Here is a 26,501-nt window from a genome sequence, read left to right on the forward strand (position 1 = left end):
AAATGGGACCTGCTAAATAAAATGACTTTATAGCCAACTTGACTGAACGCCTTCTTAAAAGTCTTTATATATCAATATGACTATTTGCCTTTGTGTTTAAATATTTATTGGTTAACACTGGTAACAGGCGGCAATCACCTGACTGTTGGTGACAAAGCAAAGCAAATGGGATCAGAAGATCAGCACCGGCCTATTATCACGAGAAAAGTACAGGGCAATCCCCTCTCATTAATGAGGAGTCAAGAAAGTCATCTCTGCGCACTCAGCGGTGCCGTATTTTTATTTACATGTGCCCTGGCTCATCTGAAAGAAGGAAAAAAAAAAGATCTGAAGTGGTGAATGGCCATTAATTCTAAAACAACTTAGCTTCGTTTATTTTTATTAGATTTATTTATATACCATCATGTTCTACAAAACATCTAGGAAGCTGGATTTGATTTCTCAGTAAATGCTGCCATCCTCTTAACTAAAAGTCTTGTTATACACTTTGTGTACTAGTGATAAATATAAACTGCACAGCACAGCACACAGTAAGCAATCCACAAAGTGTCGTTCTTATTCATATTAGGCTCTAGCTCTGTGAGGGAATGTATTCTCTTGTTCTGTCGCGTTCAGTACTCTATCTCAAGAAACCCAGTCCGCTGTCCGGTCCACAGTGGATGTTTAATACTGTTGAATAAATCATTAAATGTGATTTAAGAGTAATTCTCAACTCTCACCTATTTTATGGTTACCAGTGCCCCTTCCCCGTCGCCCCCCACCTCCTCTGATCAACAGCAGGGTCTGGAAAAACCGTACCCCAGAGAAAACCTATTAAGTTCCTGTTTATATTTCCTTAAACTCACCACAAAGATTCCCACCCCCTTCTGTCCCCAAACCACAAAATCAATGCTTTGCAACAACATATTCTTAAACAACTTTGCTTCATTTCCCCTCACAGACAATGTACAAAGTTCCTTAAAACTGCAAGACTTAGTTTAGTTCCCTTTACCTCTAAAAAAAAAAAAAAAGTGTATTTGTAAAACTCTATCAATTCTCAAATTTCTAGTCTGATTCTTTGATGTTTCATTCATGATTGGTTATCACAAAGGCTACTTACTATTTGCTTTTTAATTATAAACTTAGCAAAAAATTTTTATGATGAAAATAGCCTTAATTAAAAATAATTTTAAGTTACACTTCGAAGTGCACTGCACTTCAGAGCAATCAAATTAAAAAACTGACACATATTTCAGTTATGTTGCATGTCTTAAAATACTTCCCGAGATTCTTTTTGGGAACAGACTTCAGATCCAGTTCTACAAGTCACACAAGAAATTCTGTGTCATACTTTATAGTTGAGTCTCCTATTTGACATAAAACAGTATCATCAAGCTGATTGCTTCATCTTTTTCACCACACTTTAGTCCAACTTCTCTCAATTATTTGGATTCAATTTGATTTTCTTCGTTATTCACTAAAATCAAATCTGCGCTCCAAGGATGAAGATAGTGAAAAATAACCAGGCTCCAAAGTGGATTCTAAGAAGTTCAAAAAAAGTGTTTTGACACACCTGAAAAGTTGCTAATTGAAAGAATGACTCTGATTATAACACTTAATCGTAAATCTAAATTCTGATATTTTCAATCCAAAAATCCATTATATTGGTTTAGTCAACTGTCACAAAATATCGGTTGTATTTTCTTCCAGCAATGTTTATAGGTAAAACCTTAAATCCCTTTTACAGAAATACTACTAAAGAACAACTCTGCCTCTTGGAAAGACACAAAACAAACTTAACAGTGGCTGTCTCTGTGGAAAGGAATAGCATGGTTGGAGAACAGAAGAAAAGTGGTTTTCACTGAATATCCTTTTATACCTTCTGAATTTTATACAGTGTGAATGTATTACCTATTTTTAAAAACCTATTTAACAAAATTATTCCAAGTGTCAGAGACTCCTGGCTTCTATAAGCCAGAAAGTATACTAGCACTAAAGAAAGGTGGAGTTCACTTGAATGGCACTCCACTGTAAATCTGGAGCTTCCATTCCAGTGCAGAGCTACCCACACCAACTGTAGGGAAAACTTGCAAGCAGTTCCTTTCAAGTTGGCTCAACTCACCACAGTTGAGCTATTCTCTGCTGTATCACTCCATTCAAGTGTAAACACTAGAAACAAAACCTTGGTACTACAAAAATTAATGTATCAATTCAATAATTAAAAATAAACTAATGAACTATGAAAGGAGCAATGACCAAATACATCTTTGAAAATTAGCAAATCAATAACACAAACACACATTAAAATGATGCAAATTCCCTTAAAATGTAGACTGCTGTACTATAAAAACGTGGAAAAGATGTCAAGCATCGTGCCTTAGCAATATAATTCAAGCAGCTTGAACTAGAAAATGCAATACGATCTGCTGTGAGACACAATTGCACAATCTCAATCACCCAGAAGATTCTACTGAACAGGAAATTCATAATGTGAGTGTGAGTTTAAGAAACAGGGGAATTCTATTTAAAGACTAGTATGTTCAAAAGCCTGGAATTTGTTCCAAAACAAAAAGTAATTGTATAGACCCCTTTCCAATGACGTATGGGTATGAATTACATGAACCAGTTTCAGATCAGGAGCTCCCAAATTACATTAAATCTAAAATACAGTGAAAAAAACCTTGGAAGTTAGAGAAATTAATGTTAATACTTCAGGTCCGGAAATTTTAAGGTATGAATTTAATGTAAAACACACTCACAGTGCGAATGAAAGCTGAAAAGTGTCTCTTCCTTCCTTTTTTATATAGTCCATATCCTTACGAAAACCACTGTGTCCTCAGGCTATAAAGGTAGATAAGTTCCCTGCAAACTCTCTCAGGGACTTTAAAAACATAGTACTGTTCACAAGAATGATCGCAATTAAAAAACATGTACAATACCTCCCACCATTGTTCCTAACTTTTTGATCTTGAGGGCGTCCAACGGATCTGAACCTTACTTGCACCAAATGAGAAAATTGTTTTATCAAACAATACTTAAACGAGCAGCGGTATGTGACTAATCAGTGAGGCCGCCAGTTTCTCAGGCTGCAGAGTTCTCGCCAGCACTACCCCCCACCCCCCACTCTGCGAAAAGGAAACACGCTTTCCAGCGAATCGGAAACACACCACTCGCGTTGGCACGGTGCTCACCGAGATAAAGTCGGTATTTTAAGCTCTGTGGGTCGCTGCTAATTCAAGTGCGAATTCAAAAAGAACGCTTCTCGAAATGGGATTTCGACAGAGGTTTGCAAAGCAGCCGGGACAGAACGCCCTTCGTCGCCAGTTTTGTTCGGTTTGCCGCCGTCTCCCGGTCGGGCTTTGCTCTTCTGCTTCTCGGGGCAGCTCCCCGGGTTTGTCTGCTCAGAGGGCAGGCTCCGGAGCCCACGATGGGCGCGCCTCCGGAGAGGGTCCTCCTGCTCCGCGCCAGCACGGAGACCCCCAGAAAAAGCCTCCCCCGGAGCAGCAACCCCCCAGAAAGGAACGTGCAGGGTGCGAGCCAGGGCTGAGCTCCAGCACCACGACCCGGCGCCCACCGTGGACCTGCGCCCTGCACACAGCTGACCACCTACCTAGGTGTGCAGGGTGAGGGGTGCAAGGGGCACAGGGAGCGCTGGACAGGGGTCCAAGGGGCAGCGATGCCCTCCCCCAAGGAAAATTCCTACCGCTTGGTGCATCGCTGAGCCGTGGGGGCAGGCCTGGCTCCGGGGCATGCAGGGCCAGCCAGCACCACAGCCCCGAGCCCAGTGACACTCACCACACGGAGCCATAGGCGCCGGAGCCCACCGGGGACAGGTTCTGGTAACGCTCGGGCACCTCCCAGATAGTCTTGTTCAGTTCCTGCCGGTAAAACGTGGGCCTTTCCTGAGACATCTTCCAGCGGCGGCCGCGGGGCGAGGAGGTGGCCCTCCGCGGGCCCCGCCTGCACCCGCACCCGCTCCCCGGCCCTCGTTGCCCGCCGGGTGGGGCTGGGATCCCGCACCGGCCGCGCGCGCAGGTGCGGCTGCCGCGACCCCGCCGACTCCCGCGCGCGCTGCCCCTGTCAGCTGCAGCGGCGGGACGCGCCTCCGCGACGAGGGCAAGCCCTGCAAAGAGCAGGGGCGCGCTCCGGCGCTCGGGGCTGCGCCGGCCACGCTCTCCCTGCACCCTCTCCGGACCAGGCCGACTCTGGGCTACGCCACGGGACCAGGGCTACAGCAGCTGTGCCCGCTGAGGTTTCAGTGGTCGCCGTTCCAGAGCCAGCGAACAGGAGCCTCCCGCCGTACTCTCGCGAGAACATCCCCCGAGACTCGACGCGAGCCGAGATTTTACCCAATATGGAACCTGCCCACGGGAGGGGGGGTTGATGAGAGGAGAGGACGGGAGTAGCAGTTCTCGCGAGAAGAGAGCAACAGCTGGAGACCAGAGGCAGGAACTCTCGGCGTTTGTTCTTATTAAGGGCGCGAAGGCGGACCGGGGAAAGAGAGGATAAGCAGGCAACACATGCCGCGTGCGCCCCACCGTGGTCGGCGGAGCAACTGCCTGGCTTCGTGGTGGAAAGCGCAGTGACAAACAGGGTGTCGGGGAAAAGAGCCAAAAGATCTTTGAACAGTGGTTAGTTACCAGCAGTAGAGCACCTGCTCAGCGGAATCCCAAATTTCCAGGAAATAACTGCATTTAAAAAGAGAGAGAGAGAGAGAGAGAGAGAGATTCTGGCCAAAAAGCTGTAACATTCCCATCTGCTCAAGGACATAGGGCTTACTCTTCAAAATTTTGATGAAATCTGTCCCAAAAGCAAATATTAGCTCTGCATTAAGGCTGAGATTTTGCACCCAAACTCTCCTAACAGTTCTCAAACTTTTATGTGCAAAAGAATCACATTGGGAGTTTAAAAATGCAGATTCCCAGGACCCACAAGGAGATGATTGAATTGGTCTATGATGGGTACCAAGAATGTGCAATTTTACAATATGCCTCAGGCATTTCTGATGCAGGGAAATCTCTGATGCTTTTCCCTTCGAAAAGCGTTTTTAAAACCACTACATTGAGGGTTTGAAACTGACTCCTGACCTGAAGATCTTCCACTGAAGAGGGTTTTGAGCATTTAATTCATGCCTCTCAGAGTAAGAAAAGGGCAGAGTAGTCTTCTGGCAGCGTCTTCTTAGGCAAGTCAGTGGACCTTTCTTAGACCTTAGTTCTGCAAAAGAGAATTCCTGTCTTACCTTCCTAGGGCTGAACAAGATAATAAATGTGAATGGACAAGTTACTATAACCCTATCCATATGCTGAAGCATATTACAATAAGCAGAAGAGTTGGACCCTATCTTATTCTCATAATTATTTTGCTTAGAAATAACTAGGTCCAAGCCAGGACAATGGTCTTCACTTCCCGTGACTATTCTCTTTTGTGTTATGCATCCTTTGGAGTGCTCAGACTTTGCCTATCTTGTCCCAGCATCTAACACAGTGCCTGGAACATAAAAGATACCCCATAAATATTTGTTGAACAAATGGTGAACAATTTAGGAGGTGGTGCAGGATCCTCAGTTCTCCTCAAGGACAAAAAAAAAAACAAAACCCAAACCAGATTCAAGGGTGATTCGTGTAAAACTTTTTTGGATTCAATGTGGCTTAGCCTGGATTCTCTTTCCTACGAAGACACGCTGCTTGAAAATGTTCCAAGCTGACCGCAGGTTAGGGAGCTTTCAAAGAAGTAATGGAGGTCGAAGGAGAAAGTGAGAGCAAAACTGTGACTGTGAAGAAAAAGAGGGGTGGAATGGGAATCAAGGAGATGAGTGAATGGATCCAAGGGAGGAAACTTGGAAGTAGGAATCCTAAGAAATTCACAAGTTTATCTAACAAGTTGGGATGATGAGGTAAGAGTGACCAAAAAGGTAAAGATGAAGTGAGTAGTACATTCAGTCACTTACGCAATAAACAGGTATTGATGCCAGGCACTTCTAATGGAAGGGTGATTAAAAAACAGACACAGTTGCTGCCTACAGGGAGCTTACAATTAACTGCAGGGCAATCCTTCAATCGTTCAACGCAAATTTCATGAGCACTTACTATATCTACCACACTGTTTTAGGCACTGATGATTCAGCAGTTAATGAAAGAGATTAAAAACAAACAAACAATAACCCCGCCCTATAAAGGGATGAGACAATTTACAAGAAGGAATAGGTAAAGTGAATAATATTTCAGACATTCATACAGCAATCCTGCAAGTGTAAAACCGCACGTGGGCGGATCAGGAAAAGAAGGCTGTAGTGAGAAACTGGGAGGGAGAGCGGAGCAGGAGACCCGGGCAGGAGAGCGCCCTTCGGTGGGAGGAGCCACGCGTGTGGGGCCAAGTGCTCGCGTTGGAGAACCGGGTGACCCTCTAGCTCCCACTTTCCTCACGCCTCCTCTGGCCTGATACGGTTGTGGGGAGACTTCAGTGAATTACTGTATGTGAAACGCTGTGCGCGAGGCGTGGCATTAGGTAGGCTCTCAATCAAGGGTAGTCAAACCTGGACGCCAGTGGAGGCCTGGGTGGCACAGGTTAGGGGCTCCCACGGCCCCAATACCGGGCACTCAACTCAGGTACCCCTCTTGCAGCTCCCCACCCCCGCTGCACATGCTCCCCTTCCTCGCCCCCACTCTTGTCCCCCGCCCGCCGGAACGCCCCCGGATTCGGCCGCAACGGCTCGGGAACCGCCGGCGTCCGCGTCTGCAGCGCCGCCAGCCGAGCCGGAGCTGCGTGGGGCTCCGGCTCCCGCACGCCCGCCCCCGCCGAGGAAGCAGGTGAGCCACTGCCCGGGGATGCCCGGGTGCCGGGGCTGCAGGTTGCGAGCGGCGAGGCGGCCGGGTGCGAGGGACCAGCCCCTGGTTGCATTTCCACGTCCTCGGGCGGGGGCTGCGTCGGTCACGGACAGGGCCAGGCACGTCGCGGGTGCTCAGACAATATTTGTGGAATGAAAGAATGAAGATCGTCCCTGGGAGCGTCTCTCTCAGAGGTATTGTCTCTACTTTTTGAAAGGACGCGTGAAATGGCAATGGCAAGATACAGCTGTGTGTGTGTTGCAAGCTGAATCGTTTCAAACTCGTTGGCCCGAGTTGTCCGAAGCCCCAGAACTGGACTGCTGCCGGCTGTCCGAGCCCCCCGGACTACCCCATCCATCTCCTGAGGCCCGATTGCCCAGACACGCCTCATACTTTCAGACCTCACTGCTTTTTGTTCGTTCTGTTCCCTCTGAACCCCGACTTTCACCATCCCCCTACTTGGCCCCTTTCTCTTATCAAATCCTATTTATGTATCAGTGACCCCCCGTGAAGCCCTCTCCAACATGCCCACCCAAATAATGAGTTCTGTCCAACACACTCTACTTGTAATACTCTCATCACGTCGCAATGAAGTAATTGTTTATGTGTCTAATGGTCAGCTCCTGGAGGGCTGTCACCTTGTTATCCAGCCCCAGCCACTAGAGTGACTGAAGTATACTAAAAGCAGTGCTCTGCTTGTGCCTCTTCTATACTCCAAATACACTCCCTAGAAGAATGTAGATGGTAATAGGCAACAACCTGTTTCTGATGGGATTCCAATGCTTATTCTGAAATTTTGGAAGTTAATTTTACCTTCCCATGGTTGTAGAGAACGTACGAAAGATGACAATACCAGGGGAAAGATTCTTGCAACTAAACTGAGGTTCAGGATTTCACATCCATTGGGTCAATAGTCAGAAAATTGGGTTGCATTTACTTTTTTTATTTTTGACTTTTAAAATACTTTCAACACATTATGTAAACGAATCAATGGATGGCTAGATAGATAGGGGTAGCCTGGGGTATGAAGAAGGTAGCTCAAAAGTGCCTGTCTTTTGACAGTGCCTCCAAATTTAGCGTTGAAAAGCTAAGTAAAGATAATTGGCTACATTTATAATGGTTCTCCTACTTTATTGTGTATCAGAATCACCAGGAGGGCTTCTTAAACCAGACTGCTGGCCCATCCTCTAAGTTTCTGATTAATTAGGACTTTCTACGTGGGGCCGGAGAATTTGCATTTCTAATTTAGTTCCCGGATGATGCTGATGCTATTTGTGTGGGGACAGAGTGTGAGCTACAGAAATCAAACTAATTTCTATTAGTAGTGAATCCGGATCCCCCCAAATGATGTCACATTTATCGCATTAGAAAATGAAACCTTAAGTAATTCAGACCCATGGTCCACCCACCTAAATATTTTGTCCGATGGCAGAAAGCATCAAAGTATTTTTTTCTAAGTGGACATTTATCTTCAAGATTACGAGTAGAGCTTAGCCTGCTGTTGATCACACTGCGTGCAGAGGTCCCCTCACACTAATGCCTCAGGAGTCAGTCACAGAGACTCCCTCTTGTGTTTTCTCCGCTAAAAAGTCATTATCCCATCAATGTGGTTTGGGTGACTTTTTTTCTGAAATGCATCACCTTCTCCCCACCAAATACATCTGCCACTTGTCAGTAGGAGCTTCTGGGGAAGCTGAGGAAGTAGGAGCCTTCTTGGGGAAGGCACATCGTACCTTGGGGGGAAGGGTCCTGCTAGGTGCATGAGAAAACAAACTACTAGGTTTTCTATGAAATCAAGAAAGACATAATGGAGCTGGAGGAATTCCAGAGAAGACTGAAAAAATACCCAATAAGGAAATCATGTATGTTCCCTTGCTGCCGTCAGCCAGTCCTGTGAGGAGCCCCATAAAGACAGCTTTCCACCTGCCCCTCCTAGCCATTCTCCCTACGGTCCCATGAGTTGTGACTGAGTACCTCTCTCCTAAACCACTGTAAAGGTAATGGTCTCCAATAGGTCTTCTTACTTCCGCTTCTTCTATCTCCAAGCACTGTTTAATAGAACTTAACGTGATGATGGAAATGTTTTATGTCTGTGCTGTCCTGTCGGGTGGCCCCTGCCACCTGTGGCTGTTGAACACTTGCAATGTAGCTAGTGTGACAGAGGAACTGAAGGTTTTATTTTAGTTAAATTTAAATAGCCACAGGCGGCCAGTGGCTACCGTACTGGACAGCACAGCTCTAGACCATACCAATGAGACAACTCGTCTTCCCAAAGCGTGTCTCTGTCCATATTACTACATCTGCTCAAACACTTGAAATAGCTAAAAAGTCCAGGTTGAACCCAGCATTCAAGACCCTCTAAGAATAGGCCTTAACCTACTTTTTTGGGTTTAACATTGACTCTACTCAGATCTATTGAATTACATGCCTTATTATCTTGTTACCTCTGTAATTTATCCTATCCTCTTCCTCAAATATACCTATTCTCCTCCCTGCCCCTAGTTTAGAGGAGAGCTCAAATCATCTCTACCAGGAGACCTTCCTCATTCCTCTAGGTTGGGATTATTAATTCCACTCTATAGGAGATTGCATGGTATTAGGATGTGGTTTCTATTTTGGAATCAGAAAGACTGGGTTCAGATTCTGATTCTGCTATTTAATTATTGTAGGACACGGAGGAACTCACTAAATTCATCAATAAAATGAATATAATCATTGTCAGGAAAATAGTACCTATCTCCGGAGATGTGTGAAGAACCTGGCATATGGCAGGGCAGCAGTAAATGTTAATTCCTGTCTTTCCCATCTCCAAACACTTACAGCTATTTTTATTCTAACAATTTGTGATCTTTATACCCCCAGAGCACTTAGCAGTCAGCAAATGTTTATGGAACACTAATTGACCACAGGTGAAATAGCGTTCTTTAGTCGGAAATAAATGAAGGCCAAGAGTACGTATGAGAGAAATTTATAAAGTTGTGAAAATAAAAGCAATCGAACTTGCCAAATCTTAGTCTGGTAGATTAACGCCATCTCTGAAAGAGAGATGGTGTAGACTGAAGACAATAAAATGAACTACAACTACTTTCCATAAGTGAATTTATGAGAAATAATACCCCAAAGGGTACTTCAACAGAAAATATGAATACATCAGCTTCTGCAAAGAGAAATTCTTGGGGGATCCACTATAATTTGTGATTGGAGGAGATGAGGATATTCTGTGTGTTCAACAAGGCTCTTGGTAAAGAAGTAACACAATGGTGGTCCACAGACCAAATCCAGCCTGCAGAAGTGTTTTGTTAGATGTGTACTGTGTTTTTAAAAAGTAATTGAGGGTAGCCGGATGGCTCAGTTAGTTAGAGCGTGAGCTCTGAACAACAAGGTTGCTAGTTCGATTCCCACACGGGCCAGTGAGCTGCGCCCTCTACAACTAGATTGAAGACAACGAGCTGCCGCTGAGCTGCTGGTGGGGCTGCTGAACAGCTCAGTTGGTTAGAGCACGAGCTCTCAATGACAATATTGCTGGTTCAAATTCCGCATGAGATGCCTGGAAAAACACACTGTTCCCCAATAGTCCCCAGTAAAAATTTAAAGAATAGATATATATAGTTTTTTTAGAACAGGTATTTGAATTGACTCTTTAAAAAAAAGTAATTGATAACATTTAAAAGTCAGAAGATGCTGGGCCCAGCATGACCCATGCCAACAATCATAGGAGCTGAGTAGCCACTGCCTTCTCCAGCCCTACCATTCCCACCATGCCTTGATATTCACGCATTGCCTGCTTCTCGCCAACCCTACCTTAGTGCCACTTTCAGAAACCAAATGCTGGATTCTAGACCCTGGATCTAATCCACGATGGCAGTTACTATAATCTCAATATAATTAGCAGGTTAATTAGGCTCTTTTGGTTGCCAGGAACACATATCTCCTAGTAATGAAAGTTTATTGTAAGATTACATGAAAACAAATAAGGAAAACTGGATCAACATTCCTGTGGGTGGGGGAAAACGGAAAATATTACTTATGTTTTAACGTACAATTCTACCTGTGGTTTTCTGTAAAAGACATGAAATACTAATTCTCTTAAGTGATACATTGTAAAATACCTCTTCCATCCTCTTCTCTATGCCCCAACCACATTCTCACTTCTTTACTGAATTTGTGATCTTTAGTTAATAGGTGTTATATAGCACACTACTGCTACCCAATGCTTTGAGGGTAAAAATACTTATATGCATTTTTGTGGCCCAGTTACTTAACTTTTTTAAAACCTCAGTTTTGTTAGCTATAAAATAGGAGTGATAGTAATATTAGGATTGTTGTGGGGATTACATGAGGAAACTTACGGGAAAAAAATCTAGTGCAATGCTTGTCATATGGTAAGTGCTCTATAAATGTTGGTGATGATAATGGTGATTCATGATCATTCTGAAGGAAAACGAAGTTGCTGACACATTCCACTGTTTGCAGTCTCACCTATTAGAGAACTATTGGTATAATCTACATAATTTGTGTCTCCCTATATATTTTATAGCCATTACATATATGTATATGTATATATATATATATATATATATTCACATTTATATGGAAGAATGTTAGAGTGTGTGCCTTTTTATTATTCAGAAACACAGACGATCGAGAATGGTTATACTTTCCCCCAGAGATGGATCAATGTCCATTGTCATTAACTCCTCCTCCTCATTCTCTTAAAAGAGCAGGACCGTACAGATTTTTTTAAACTATATGATCTCTAAGGGAGATCATGAAGTCCAACCATATCATTTTATGGACTAGGAGTCTGAAACTCACTTTCTAAGAAACTTGCCCCCAATCATAGAGCTAGTTAGAAAATAGCCAGGGCTGGAACTCCAGTCTCCTGAGACCCTGTGCAATGCTTTTCCTGCTGCACCAGGAAGCCACTAACTGGATACTTGACAGTCATTCAAGAAATACTTGTTGAGGGTCTGCTAAGTGTCAGGCACTATTCTGGGCCCTGAGAATACAGCCATGAACAGTCAAAGCCCTGCCTCTTAGACTTACATTTTAGTGTGGGAAACAGACAGTGATAAAATCCACGAATATTGAATGAGGTGTTGGCAGATGCTGTAAAGAACAGCAAAGGGTAAGGGGATAATGATGGATGGATGCTATTTCAGATAGAGAAGGAGTTAGAAGACACTGAATCGACTGACCACTTAACCCTTAGCATTTTCAGTGAAAATTGGTGGTTATACTGACTTTTACCTCTTAATCATTTCCCTATCATATTTTTGAATATAAAGAAAATTAGGCTTCCTAGCAGGATGCCTGGATTCTAGTCCTGACTCTAATTGTTTAACAGCCAGGCCTGTTTAAACTTCTGGGTGTTGGTTTCTCCATTTGCAAAATAAGAATAATAAACACCTTGTGTTCTTGAAGGGGTGGTTTTGAGTATAAAATTGTACAACATGAGAAAGTTTTATAATACTGCAATGTGTTATGCAGACACCAGGTATCATATGGAAATTTTATTTTAAAGGATCTAGAGTTTTTAAAATTGGTTTCTGTGTGATCTCTTTCTTTTGGTCCAGGAACGATGCAACCAGAGAGGCGCTTTCAGAGTGCTGACTCTAAATATAAGGGCAGTTTTTACACGTATGACGTGAAGCGACACGTGTACAATGAGGAGACCTTTCACCGGGAGCACAGGAGGAGGACCTCTTCCTCTGGGAACGTGGACATTGACATCATCACCATCAGTCACCACGTCCAGTGCCGGTGCGTGTGTGTGCTCCTGACCTGCTACCAAGCTGGGCGCACCATAGCCCGACTTTGGCTCCTTTGGTACCCACTTCTGTCTTCCTCCTCTGAATTCCTGTCATCGAGACCCGTAGTTTTCTGTGTGATTTCTCTTCACCTGTTGTCTGTGTGTGTGTGTGTGTGTGTGTATGTGTGTGTGCGCGCCCCTTGTCTTGTCGCACCTCCTTGATTGGAACCTCTCTGAGCATAGAGACCTTGGGTGGCCCCCACAGCATCTAGGGATGATATTTACTAAAGACATTGTTTGATGAACCATCATTACCAGCTTCGTTACTAACAACAACAACATCAAAGTCAACCATGGTGGACTAATTAGTGGTGGCAGAATGAGATCCTTCTGCTCTCATGTCTAGCGGTGCCCACCTAGTGCTCGGCATGGAACCCACCTCCTCTGATTCTCACTGTGATTATATAGGCCCTGCAGTTCAGGGACTCCTAACCTGTTTTTGTCCTGTGAAACTATTTTTTTTTTGCCATTCTATTTCTTTTTTTCTATGTGGAAATTTTTTAAAAATTAATGTTTATTGGAGTGACAATGGTTGGTAAAATTATATAGGTTTCAAGTGTACAATTCTATAATCCATCATCTATATATCCTATCCCATTGTGTGCTCACCACCCAGAGTCAGTTCTCCTTCCATCACCATGTATTTGACCCCCTTTACCCTCTTCCACCGCCCCCAACCCTCTTACCCTCTGGTAACCACTAAACTGTTGTCTGTGTCTGTGAGTTTTTGTTCTTTGTCCTGGTTCTTTGTTGCTTTCAGTGTTTGTTTGTTTGTTTCTTTAATGCAGGTGCAGCTTGTGCGGGGATCAAATTGGTAACCTTGGTGTTATCAGCACCATGCTCTAACCAACTGAGCTAACCAGCCATCCCTGTCGCTTTCAGTTTTATATCCCACATATGAGTGAAGTCATACTGTTCTCGACTTTTCTGTCTGATTTATTTCGCTTAGCAAAATAATCTCAAGATCCATCTATGTTGTCACAAATGGCAGTATTTCATCTTTTCTTATAGTAGAGTAGTATTCCATTGTGTATATATACCACATTTCTTTATCCAGTCATCTATTGAAGGACACTTTGGTTGTTTCCATGTTTTTGGCCACCGTCAATAATGCAGCAATGAACATCGGAGTATACTGTGGGTGCCAAAAAAAATGTATACACGTGACTTGTATTCATCTGTTGTTATCGGTATATGTTATTACAATTTTAATAGTTTTTTCCTTTCTTAAAAAGTGTATACATTTTTTTGGCACTCTCTGTATATATCTTTATGGATAATTGTTTTCAGAGTTTTGGGGTAGCTACCCAGGAGAGGCATTGCTGGGTCATACAGTAAATCAATTCTTAATTTTTTGAGGAACCTCCATACTGTTTTCCATTGTGCTGTGAAACTTTTAGCAGTCTGGTAAAGCTTATGAACCTCTTTTCAGAATAATTTTGTTTTTTTTTTTTACTTTTTGTGGTAAAATAAATTGGCCACAATGGGTAAAATTGGCCGTTTTACCCATTTTTATATGTACAAATCAGCATTAATGGCATGCACAATATTGTGTAACCATCACCACTGTTTCCAGAACATTTTCATCACCTTAAACAGAAACTCTGTACCCATTAAGCAATAACTCCCCATTTTCCACTCCCCTCAGCCCCTGGTAACCTCTCTTCTACTTTCTATTTCTAGGAATTGCCTATTCTAGATGTTTCATTTGGGTGGAATCATACAATATTTGTCTTTCATGTCTTGTTTATTTTACTTAGCATACTGTTTTCAAGGTCCGTCCATGTTGTAGCGTGAATCATATGTCATTTCATTTTATGAAATGATACTATTTCATTACATGTATATATCACATTTTGTTTATCCATTCATCTGTTGGTGAACACTTGGGTTGTTTCTACTTTTTGGTTATTGTGAATAATGCTGCCATGAATATTGGCATAGGAATAACTGTTGAGGTCCTTTTTTTAGTTCTTTTAGGTATTTATCTAGAAGTAGAATTGTTGGAAAACATGGTAATTCTACGTTTAACTTTTTGAGGAAATGCCGAACTTTTTTTTTACAGCGGTAAAGCATTCTACACCAGCAATGTACAAGTGTTCCAATTTCTCCATATCCTTGCCAACATTCGTTATTTACTTTTTTTTTTATTACAGATGCCCTAGTAGGTGTAAAATGGTATCTCACTATGGGTTTTATTTGTTTGTTTGTCACTAAATATGATGAACATTTTTTCATGTGCTTATTGGTCATTTGTATATCTTCTTTGGATAAATGTCTATTTACTGCTTTTGCCCTTTTAAAAATTAGCTTGTTTGTCTTTTGTTATTGAGTTGTAGGAGTTCTTTATATATTCTGGATATTAAATCCTTATCAGATATGATTTGCAAATGTTTTCTCCCATTCTTTATATTGTCTTTTCACCCTGCTGATAATGTCCTTTGGTGCACAATAGTTTTTAATTGTAATGAAATCCAATTTATCTATCTGTTTTCTTTTGTTGCCTGTGATTTGGTGTCATATTTAAGAAACTATTATGAAATCCAAGATCATGAAGATTTCCTCCTATGTTTTCTTCTAAGAGTTTTATAGTTTTAGCTCTTAAATTTACATCTTCAATCCACTTATGAGTTAATTTTGTGTGGTGTAAAGTACGGATCCGACTTCATTTTTTTCCGTGTGGCTATCCCGTTTTCCCAGCACCATATTGAAAAGACTGTTCTTGCCCCATTGCATGGTCTTGACCAGAATATTTTTTAATGCATAAAATACATAGGATTATAAAGGAAACCAGTTTTATTCAAATATACTTATCAAAATATGAAAAATCCTCAAATTATGTTATTTGATAATGTAGTGATGAACATAAATGGTATTTTAAGATATCTGCAGCAATTTTAATGTAATATGAAAATATTTGTGATTTTTATTGGTGACAAAGTCAAGTTCTGCTGATATTTCTCTGGTTTGTTGTCAATATTCATAATTGAAAGATATGCTAAATTTCAGTTAGAAGGTTAGTGATAATAAAGACATAATTTTTCCTTAGTTCACATACTCTCATGAATTCTACCTACAGACCCCTGGGGGGGGGAGGGGCCCACAGAATTCAGGTTAAGAATCCTTTGTGACCTACATCATGATATTAACCCTCATTACTCAAGTTGTCCTTACACTCTGGATTTATCACCCACAATTGGCATGTGTTGGGTAATAAACGAGGAAGGCCTCCACGCAGCCTTGCTGCAGAGCTTCCTCTCTGAGGCATTCTCTTTTGTTCATATCCTGCCTTTTGCAAGTTGTGGTCTTGGATGTCCCTCCCCAGTCTTGCATCACTACTCTCATTTTCTCTGCTCCAGGATGGGTCAGACGTCATATATCAAATGGGGCATTTAGGGGCCATGTTGGCTTTGTCTCTATAAAAGGATAGTCTTTTCTTGACTTATACCTCATCATAAACAGGTATTAATTTCCCTCTCTCCGCCCTAGACTTAGGCAGATAAATCTGACCTGTTCTGCTCCCATGGGCTTTTATTCTTTTATTCTTATTCTCTGCTTCTGAAATATACATTATATTCACATCTGAATTTTAACCTGAGAGGCACTGGTTGACAGCAACAATCAGAAGCAAGATTGCCTAGTTTCAAATCCCAGTTTTGCTTCCCAACTGTGTGACCTTAGGCTATCCAACCCTACTCTGCCTCTGTTTTCTTACCTGTAAAATGGGGATGGTAATATCACCTACTTCATACAATGATTATGAGGATTTATTTTTTTTATTAAAGTATACAATATTACATTAGTTTCAGGTGTACAACATAGTGACTTCACATTTATATACCTCACAATGTGATCACCTCACTAAATTTAGTAACCACCTGACACCATGCAGTTACCACAGTGTCATTGACTAAATTCTCCCGCACTTTTTTCACCCATTCCCCCTCCCTTCTGGCAACTATCAGTTTGTTCTCTGTTTCTGTGAGTCTATTTTTGTTTTGTTTTGTTTGTTCATTTGTTTTGGGTTTTTTAGATTCCACATATAAGTAAAGTCATGTGATATTTGCCTTTCTCTGTCTTATTTCATTTAACATAATGCCATGTTGTCACAAATGGCAGAATTCCATTCATTTTTATGGCTGAGTAACATTCTGTTGTGTATATGTACCACTTTTTCTTTATTTATTCATCTATCAATGGACACCTAGGTTGCTTACATATCTTGGCTATTAAAATAAATGCTGCAATGAACATAAGGGTGCATATATCTTTTTAAATTAGTGTTATTGTTTTCTTCAGATAAACACCCAGAAGTGGAATTGCTGGGTTGTATGGTAGTTCTATTTTTAGTTTTCTGAGGAATCTCCATACTGTTTTTCATAGAGGCTGCACCAATTTAGAGTCCCACTGACAGTACACAAGGGTTCCATTTTCTCCACATCCTATCCAACACTTGTTATTTGTTGATGTTTTGATAATAGCCATTCTGACTGATGTGAGGTGGTATCTCCTTGTGGTTCTGATTTGCATTTCCCTGCTGATTAGTGATGTTGTGCATCTTTTCATATATCTCTTGGCCATCAGTATGTTCTCTTTGGAGAAATATCTCTGCCCTTTTTTTGATTGAATTGTTTTTTGTATGTTTGTTTTTGAGTTGTATGAGTTCCTTATATCTTTTGAATATTAACCCTTTACTGGGTATATCATTTGTGAATATCTTCTTCCATTCAGTAGGTTGTCTTCATTTTGTTGATGGTTTTCTTCGCTGTGCAGAAGACTTTTAGTTTGATGAAGTCCCGTTTGTTTACTTTGGCTGTTGTTTCCCTTACTCTCGGTGACATATCCAAAAATATATTATGAAGACTGATGTCAGAGAGTTTACTACCTATGTTTTTTTTTTCTTCTAGGAGTTTTATGGTTTCAGGTCCAACATTTAAGTCTTTAATCAATTTTAAATTTATCTTTGTATATAGTGAAAGAGAATGGTCGAGTTTAATTTTTTTGCATGTATCTGTCCAATTTTCCCAAATCTACTTGTTGAAGAGACTGTCATTTCTCCATTGTATATTCTTGACTCCCTTGTCATAGATTAATTGATCATATAAATGAGGATTTCTTTCTGGGCTCTCTATTCCATTCCATTGATCTATGTGTCTGTTTTTGTGCCAATACCATACTGATTTGATTACTATAGCCTTGTAGTATAATTTGAAATCAGGGAGCATCATACCACCAACTTTGTTCTTCTTTCTTGAGATTGCTTTGGCTATTCATGGCCTTTTGTGGTTCCATATAAATTTTAGGATTATTTATTCTGGTTCCGAGAAGAATGCCATTGGTATTTTGATAGGGATTGCATTGAATCTTGCTCTAGGTAGTATGCGCCTTTTTTTTTTTTTAAGGGAACAGGACTTTATTGAGGAACAGTGTGTACTTCCAGGACTTTTTTCCAAGTCAAGTTGTTGTCCTTTCAATCTTAGTTGTGTAGGGTGCCATTCAGCTTCAAGTTGTTGTCCTTTTAGTCTTAATTGTGGAGGGCGCAGCTCAGCTCCAGGTCCAGTTGCCGTTGCTAGTTGCAGGGGGCGCAGCTCACCATCCCTTGTGGGAGTCGAACCGGCAACCTTGTGGTTGAGAGCCCATGCTCCAACCAACTGAGCCATCTGGGAGGCAGCTCAGCTCAAGGTGCTGTGTTCAATCTTAGTTGCAGGGGGCAGAGTCCACCATCCCTTGCGGGATTCGAGGAACGGAACCAGCAACCTTGTAGTTGAGAGCCCACTGGCTCATGTGGGAATCGAACAGGCAGCCTTTGGAGTTAGGAGCATGGAGCTCTAACCGCCTGAGCCACCGGGCCGGCCAGTATGCGCCTTTTGAAGATATGAGTCCTTCCAATCCATGAGCATGATATATCCTTTCTTTTATTTGTGTCCTTTTCAATTTCTTTCTTCAATTGCTTTTGGTTTTTAGAATACAGGTCATCACTTCCTTGGTTAAATTTGTTCCTAGGCATTTTATTCTTTTTGATACAATTGTAAATGGGATTGTTTTCTTAATTTCTCCTTCTGATGGTTCATCATTAGTATATAGAAATGGATTCCTGTACGTTAATTTTGTATCTTGCTGTTCTACTGAATTCATTTATTAATTCTGTTTTTTGGTAGAGTCTTTAGGGTTTTCTATATATAGTATCACATCATCTGCAAATAGCGACAGTTTTACTTCTCCCTTTCCAATCTGGATGCCTTTTGTTATCTTTTTCTTGTCTGATTACTGTAGCTAGGACTTCCAGTACTCTATTGAATAATAGTGGTGAGTTGGGCATCTTTGTCTTGTTCCTGATCTTAGAGGAAAAGCTTACAGCTTTTCACCATGGATGTTAGCTGTGCGTTTGTCATCCATAGCCTTTATTATGTTGAGGTAAGTTTCCTCTATATCCACTTTGTTGGCAGTTTTTATCATAAATGCATGTTGAATTTTGTCAAATGTTTTCTATACATCTATTGAGATGATCATATGATTTTTATCCTTGCTTTCATTGTTTGCAGATATTGAATCATCCTTGCATCCCTGGGATAAATCCCACTTGATCATGGTGTATAATCTTTTTTAATGTATTGGTAAATTCGGTTTGCTAGTATTTTGTTGAGAATTTTTACATCTATGTTCATCAGGGATATTGGCCTATAATTTTCTTTTTTCCTTTCTTTCTTTCTTTTTTCTTTTTTTCTTTTTCTTTCTTTTTTTTTTTTGGTAGTGTCTTTGTCTGAGTTTGATGTCAGGATAATGCTGGCCTTATAGAATGAATTTGGAAGCATTTCTTCTTCAAATTTTTCCAGAATAGATTGAAAAGGATAGGTATTAATTCTTCTTTAAATGTTTGGTAGAATTCACCTGTGAATCTGTCTGGTTCTGGACTTGTGTTTGTTGGGAGTTTTTTTTATTACTCCTTCAATTTTGTTGCTAGTAATCAGTGTGTTCAGATTTTCAGTTTCTTCCTGCTTCAGTCTTGGAAGGTTGTATGTTTCTAGAAACTTATCCATTTTTAGGTTGTCCGATTTGTTAGCATATAATTGTTCATAGTATTCTTTAATCATCTTTTGTATTTCTGTGGTGTTGATTGCGACCTCTCTTCTTTCATTTCTGATTTTATTTATTTGAGCTCTCTCTTTCTTGATGAGACTGGCCAAAGGTTTATCAGTTGTGAGGATTTAAAGAGTATTTGTAAAGCACCTAGTAAATAGAAAGAACTGTATAAGTATGTTTTTTAGTTTAAAAAAATCTTTTAACTTCATCTCTTCCTTTGAATAAAACCTCATTCCTTGTCTCATTTTCTCTCTCTTAGTTAGCAACTACAAAATACAACCTTTCTTGTCAAAATCTCCCATGTGCTATCACATTGACTTACATTCCTCACTTTTAAGGTGCCTTAACTAAAATCCAGATTCATGTCAAATGCTTATACTGTTCCCTACCAGCTTCAATTTCTGTTCCTCTAACACCCTCCGTGATTTCTTTCAATCTTAGATCCTCATTATTCCATGTCTATTTTGTTTTTTGCCATGCTAAAGACCTTTGATTACCTTGCCTAGGGTGACTGGTCTTTTGCCAAGTGACATGTGGAAAGGAGGGGCAACTGGACCAAGTGAAGGAACAAATTGTCCCAATGCCATGCTCTACTCACCTCAATAGAAGGCCATAATTGGAGAGAGCACATTCCGTACAGCTGCCTAACACCCAGAGACTCTCATAAAAATAGCAATATGATGTTCCTTTCAAGCCAATGGTCTTCCTCCTGGTTAACAGCTGTCAATAGGAACTGTGACAGATAGAACGTTAAACTAAGGATCAAAAGACCTGGTTTCTAGCTTCAGCTCTGCTACCCTTACTATTGTGACCTTGGCAATGTCACTTACACTTATTTGGCCCTAATTACCTTAGGGATAGTAATGCTCACAGTTGTGAGTCAAACATGTGACATTACTTCTCTTCTGAGCACACAAATCCCAATTATCCAGCTACAACTCATGAAATCTTCATACTCTGCCTTCAGCCCATATAAAAATATAAATAGAAAATAGAAGTTTAAAACCAAACTAGTTTTACCAACTGATTAACTGATCTATTGATTGCTTTATGGTCATTCTACTATTTGAGATGTTCTCAAGGTTCAAGTAGATTTTCTCAGTCTCAACATCATTGATATTTTGGACCAGAAAATTTTTTCTTATGGAGAGCCGTCCTTTTCATTTTGGGAGGTTTAGCAGCAGCCCTGGCCTCTACCCATTAGATGACAGTCATGATAATCAAAAATATCTCCAGACATTGCCAAATGTCCCTTGAGGAACAAAATTGCTTCTGGTTGATATCCACTGGGTCAAAGGATAACAATCTTATTTTACTTTTCTTTACATGGCTAGCTTTTTCTTTACATGGCTAACTTCTTAAGCATGATAACTCCATATTCTATATTTTCTATAAATTCCTACATATTACAGATCAAAGCCACAGAGTGAATGTTCCGTAAAAATTTTAGTATTTGATAATAAGGTGAATGTGTTAATTGCTCCTGCCACCCACTAATATCGCATCTCAAAAACCTGTCCTTATCTCAAAAACTTCTCCTTATCAAGAGAAAGCAATAACAGTCCATTTTTCTACTGGAAAGTTGGTAGATTTTCATATTTCCAAACATCCCATGAAAACACAGACTTGATTTGTATGTTGGACTTATAAGGCTTAGTTCTTGTTATATATATATGAAACTGGCTCTCAACTAGAGGTAATTTTTATCTCCCAGGGAACATTTGGCAATGTCTGGGGACATTTTGGGGTGTCACATCTGGGGTGCTACTGGCATCTAGTGGGTAGAGACCAGCGATGCTGGGGAACGTCCTACAATGCACAGGATGGCCCCCGAACAAAAACTATTCAGTCCACTTTATCAAAATGTCAATAGTACTGACAAAGAACTCTGCTGTATGGGAAGAATTATGCACTATGCCTTTTCTTAACTATGTGGGCTTTTTCTCTGGAGAACCTAATCAAGTGTCTTTTCTTCTTTATCACAGCTGCTCATGGCACAGGTTCCTAAGATGCATGCTTACGGTCTTTCCCTTCCTAGACTGGATATGTTTGTATCGAATCAAGGATTGGCTTCTTGGAGACTTACTTGCTGGCATAAATGTTGGCCTTGTGCAGGTTCCCCAAGGTAAGGAAAATACAAAGCCTCTTCACCCACAGACCTATCCACTTGCCCAGAGCAAACAATTACTTGTGTTAGATGAATAGAAAAAATGTGAATTCCATTCGGATCATTACCATTTTCTTCCCTTCCCTTTGCCATATTTTCAACTCCAGATAGTTCTAAAAGACTCAGTTTAGTTTAGACCTCTGAATACTTCGAAGAGTCATTTTTTGTTTAGTCATTTCATACTCATATGATGACAATACCCCTTATTTAGCATTGGTTTTACTTAGGAAGGTGAAACATAGGAAACAGCATGTTATCATCTCTTCAGCAAGTCACGCACATAGCAGTCCAAGGACTACTCTTTGGTCTTCCAGATTTAAGACAAGTTCACACAGATAGGTAGACAGCTGTCTGGGCTTTAGAAGCCTCATTTCCCAAATAGGAACCAACATCTCTTGTAATTTCCAAACCCTCGCTTCCAGGCAACATGCCCAGTTACAAGCTCATTGTGCCCAGAGATGCCAAAGCTAAGGCTTCCCACTGGATATTTATCTTTCATTCACAGCCATCTTGGTCCAGATAGAGTATAACAACATGCTCATTTTTACCATAACAATGTTGGCTGCTAACACAGCTGACATTCCACTGTTATCACGTTTTCAAAAAAAAACTAGCTAAAAAGTAAACCCAAGATCTAATTTATCCACAGAGAAAGAGAAAGGATTTTGTTACTCCTTTACTCATAGTAGTTCACAATTCCCTGCATAGTTTTTAACACCTCTAGTTCTCTATCCTTCTGGGGCCAACCAGAAAGGATTGAAACTTGTGATTATACATGTTGTAGATAGCACAAAAGAGGCCAACCAAAGGGGCAAGCAGCAGCTTTCTGACACAGGGATGTTAGTTGGAGAAAATGGATTAAAAAAATTTGATTATCATACAGTAAAGTTAACTTTTTTTTCCTTTTTGCTGTACAGTTCTATGAATTTAAACACATATCTAGATTCATGTAGCCACCACCACAATCAAGATACAGAACAGTTCAGTTCCATCAACCCCAAAACTCTTTTGTGCCATCCCTTTTTATTCATATCCTCCCCTAACTTCTAACCCCTGGCAACCATTGACCTGGGCTCCATCACCATAGTTCTGTCTTTTTGAGAATATCATATAAATGGACTCAAATAGTATGTAACTTTTGAAGGCTGTCTTCTTTAATTCAGCATTAGCTCTTTGAATGTATTGCAAATGGTTATATGCACCCACAGTTTGTTCCTTTTCATTCCTGAGTGATATTCCATTCTATGGCTGTATCACAGTTTGTTTATTCATTCACTTGTTGATGAACCTTTTGTTTCCAGTTTTTCACTGTCACAAATAAAATTGCTATGACCATTCATGTACAGGTTTTTGTGTGAGCATAGTTTTCATTTCTCTAAGGTAAATACCCAGGAGTGGTATCGTTGGTCATATGGTAAAGTATATGTTTAACTTTATAAGAAAGTGCCAAACTGTTTTCCAAAATGGCTATACCTACCATTTTACATTTCCACCAGCAATGTATGAGGATTCTAGTTTCTCCACACCCTTGTCCGCACTTGATATTGGCAGTATTTTTTAATTAAACTTTCTGCTTTAAGATAATTATAGATTCACATGCATTTGTAAAAACTACAGAGAGATTCCCTTGTATCCTTTCCTTACTTTCCCCAATGGTAATGTCATGCAAAACTCTAGTTTAGCCTCATAACCAGGTTATTGGTATTGATACAGTAAAGATACAAGACATTTCCACCACCACAAGGATCCCTCTTGTTGCCTTTTACAGACACCTGCCTCCTGCCCCGATTCCCTCTTTAACCCCTGGCAATCACTAATCTGTTCTTTATTTCTATAATACTGTCATTCCAAGAAAGTTGTATAAATGGAGTCAGACATACATACCCCTTTAGGATTGGCTTTTTTCAGCATCTTAATTCTCTGGACATTCATGTAGGCTGTTGTGTATATCCATAGTTTATTGCTTTTCATTGCCAAGTAGTATTCCATGGTATGGATGTACCACAGTTTGTGTAAACATTCACCCTCAAAGCACACCTGGATTGTTTGCGGCTTGTGGCTATTACAAATACAGCTGCTATTAACATTTGTGTGTAGGTTAATGAACATAGTCTTCATTTCTTGGGATAAATATCCAGGAATGCAATTAATTGTTGGATTGTATAGTAGTTGCATGTTTAGTTTTTTAAGAAACTGCCAAACTGTTTTTCAAAGTGGTTGTATCATTTTACGTTCTTACCACTGATCTATGAGTGACCCAGTTGTCTGCATCCTCACTAGCATATGGTGTTGTCACTACTATTTATTTTAGCCATTCTGATAGGTGTGTAGTGAGATCTCATTTGCATTTCCCCAATGGCTACTGATGTTTTAACATCTTTTCGTATGAGAATTTTCCATCTATATATTTTAATGAATGGCTCTTCTTGTCTTTTGCTCATTTTCTAATTGCATTGTTTGCACTTTTACTATTGCATTTTGAGAGTTGTTTATATATTTTAGATACTACTCCTTTTGTGTTTCGCAAATATTTTCTCCCAGTCTATAACTTGTCTTTCCATCCTCTTAATGAAGTATTTAAAGAGCAAATTTTTTTATTTTGATGAAGTCTAGTTTTTAGTCTATCTTTTATTTTAGCCATTCTAAGAGGTATGTAGTGGTATCTCATTGTGGTTTTAATTTGCATTTTCCTGATGGCTAATGAGGATGAATATCTTTTCATGTTCTTATTTGCTATCCTCATATTTTCTTCAGTGAATACCTGTTCAAGTCCTTTGTCTATTTTTTAATTAGAACTTTTGTTTTCTTATTGTTAATTTTTGCAAATTCTTTATATATTCTGGATACAAGTCCTTTGTCAGATATGCAATTTGCAAATATTTTCTCTCAGTCTGTAACTTATCTATGCATTCTCTTGACAGTATCTTTGGCAGAGTAAAAGATTTTAATTTTGATGAAGTCCAATTTATCAAATTTTTTTCTTTTATGGAGTGTCCTTTTCCTATCATATATAAGAACTCTTCACCTAACCTCCAGATCACAAAGATTTTCTCCTTTGTTTTCTTCTAAAAGTCTTATAGTGTTAAGTTTTACATTAAGATCTATGATCCATTTTAAGTTAATCTTTATATAAGGTGTGCAGTTTATTTTTTGTTGCATTTTCAACACCATTATTAAAGGAGACTATCCTCCGGTGAATTGTTTTTACACTTTTGTCAAAGATCAAATAGCCACATCTTTGTGGGTCTATTTCTGGACTCTATTCTGTTCCATTGATCCATGTGTCTATCCCTTTGCCAACATCGTATCTTAATTATTGTGTCTTTATAATGAGTCTTAAAATTGGATAGTGTGATTCCTCCAACTTTGTGTGTGTGTGTGTGTGTGTGTGTGTGTGTGTGTGTGTGTTTTAAATGTTTTAGCTATTCTTCCACATAAATTTTAGAATCAGCTTGTCTGTATCTACAAAAACTCCTACTGAAGTTCTGATCAAGATGGCAGAGCAGGTAAATGCTGTGCTCGCCTCCTCTCATGACCACCTCAAAATGACAATTACACTACAGAACAACCATCACTGAGAACAGAGGTCTAGCTGAACAGCAATCCTATAGCTAAGGATGTACAGAAGAAGCCACCTTGAGACTGGCAGGAGAGGCGGAGACACTGAATGGGTTGGTCCTACACCCATATGTGGCAGTCAAAAATTGGGAGGATGTCTCATCTGCAAAGGTCCTCCCTGAGGAGTAAGGCATCCCAGACCTACACCAGGCTCCCCAGCCCAGGGTTCCAGTGCCAGAAAGAGAAGTCCCCACAACTTCTGGCTGTGAAAAGCAGCAGATTGTGGCTGAGTGAATGGAGGGTAGCTGGAGTCCCAGGCATTCCTCTTAAAGGGCCCTTGCAGGAACTTACTCACTCATGGAATCACTCTCTCTGAGCTCCAGCACTGGGACAGCAGCTCAAAAGGCTCCTGGGACATGCAGGGAAGAACTGAATTGTCTGCCTTCAGAGTGAGGGCTGGAGAGACAGCTTTCCCTTAGACATAAATGCTGACAAAAGTCATTGTTTCTTTTTTGAGCCCTTCCCCTACCCAGCATGCAGACACAGGTGGGCACCATATCTGAGTCTCCATCAACCTAGCTAACACCATTCATTCACCCCACACTGATGATTCCCTGAGAACAGCCCCCCATCCCACTCAATTTGTGGGCCCACCCAAGCCACTTCCAGTGGCTTTTCCATATATATGGCCAGTCTTGGCTCATGTTGCAGATTTTACTAAAATCTCTCAAAGTTTCACAAACCCCAAACAAGCAGTATCTAGCCTCAGTGTGGCCTGTACTTCTTGCTAAGAAGCCCCAAGCATGGCATTATGGGCAGCTGGCCTCAGTTTGCAGCTTAGCCTTTCCCAGGCATATCCAAGCCCAGAACAAGTGGCAACCATCTGCAGATCACTGTTGTCCATATCAAGTGGCCCCAGGCAAGGCACAGGCAGAAGCTGATGTTGTTCTACATACATCACAGCCCCTCCCAAGAGGCCCCGGAACCAACAAACCTGGTGGTCAGCTTCAGACTATACCAGAACACCACCTAACCACCTCCACAAACAACACATCCAAAGGACAGCTCAGCAGGCACCAGA

At 40.7% G+C, this 26,501-nt stretch overlaps 2 protein-coding genes across 8 annotated transcripts in view; one reads left to right on the forward strand and one right to left on the reverse strand.

Annotated features, from left to right (window-relative positions):
- MAPK14 (mitogen-activated protein kinase 14) overlaps positions 1-4,301 on the reverse strand; it is a 66,117-nt gene extending 61,816 nt beyond the window's left edge. For 4 of the 7 annotated variants that reach the window (XM_081044466.1, XM_081044467.1, XM_081044468.1 and 1 more), the window contains exon 1: positions 3,775-4,286. In XM_081044466.1, coding sequence (XP_080900592.1) covers positions 3,775-3,890 — 116 coding nt within the window. In that variant the 5' untranslated portion in view covers positions 3,891-4,286. Of the gene's footprint in view, positions 1-3,170 lie in introns of all 7 variants that reach the window. The other 3 variants (XM_081044473.1, XM_081044472.1, XM_081044464.1) reach the window with 3 other exon arrangements.
- Positions 4,302-6,652: 2,351 nt separating this feature from the next.
- SLC26A8 (solute carrier family 26 member 8) overlaps positions 6,653-26,501 on the forward strand; it is a 79,110-nt gene continuing 59,261 nt past the window's right edge. The window contains exons 1-3 of the mRNA XM_081030691.1: positions 6,653-6,785; positions 12,380-12,566; positions 21,681-21,820. Of these exons, the coding sequence (XP_080886817.1) occupies positions 12,385-12,566; positions 21,681-21,820 (322 nt within the window). The 5' untranslated portion in view covers positions 6,653-6,785; positions 12,380-12,384. The remainder of the gene's footprint in view (positions 6,786-12,379; positions 12,567-21,680; positions 21,821-26,501) is intronic.

This window comes from Rhinolophus hipposideros (assembly GCF_964194185.1).
Source record: "Rhinolophus hipposideros genome assembly, chromosome: 3".
Taxonomy (NCBI): domain Eukaryota; kingdom Metazoa; phylum Chordata; class Mammalia; order Chiroptera; family Rhinolophidae; genus Rhinolophus; species Rhinolophus hipposideros.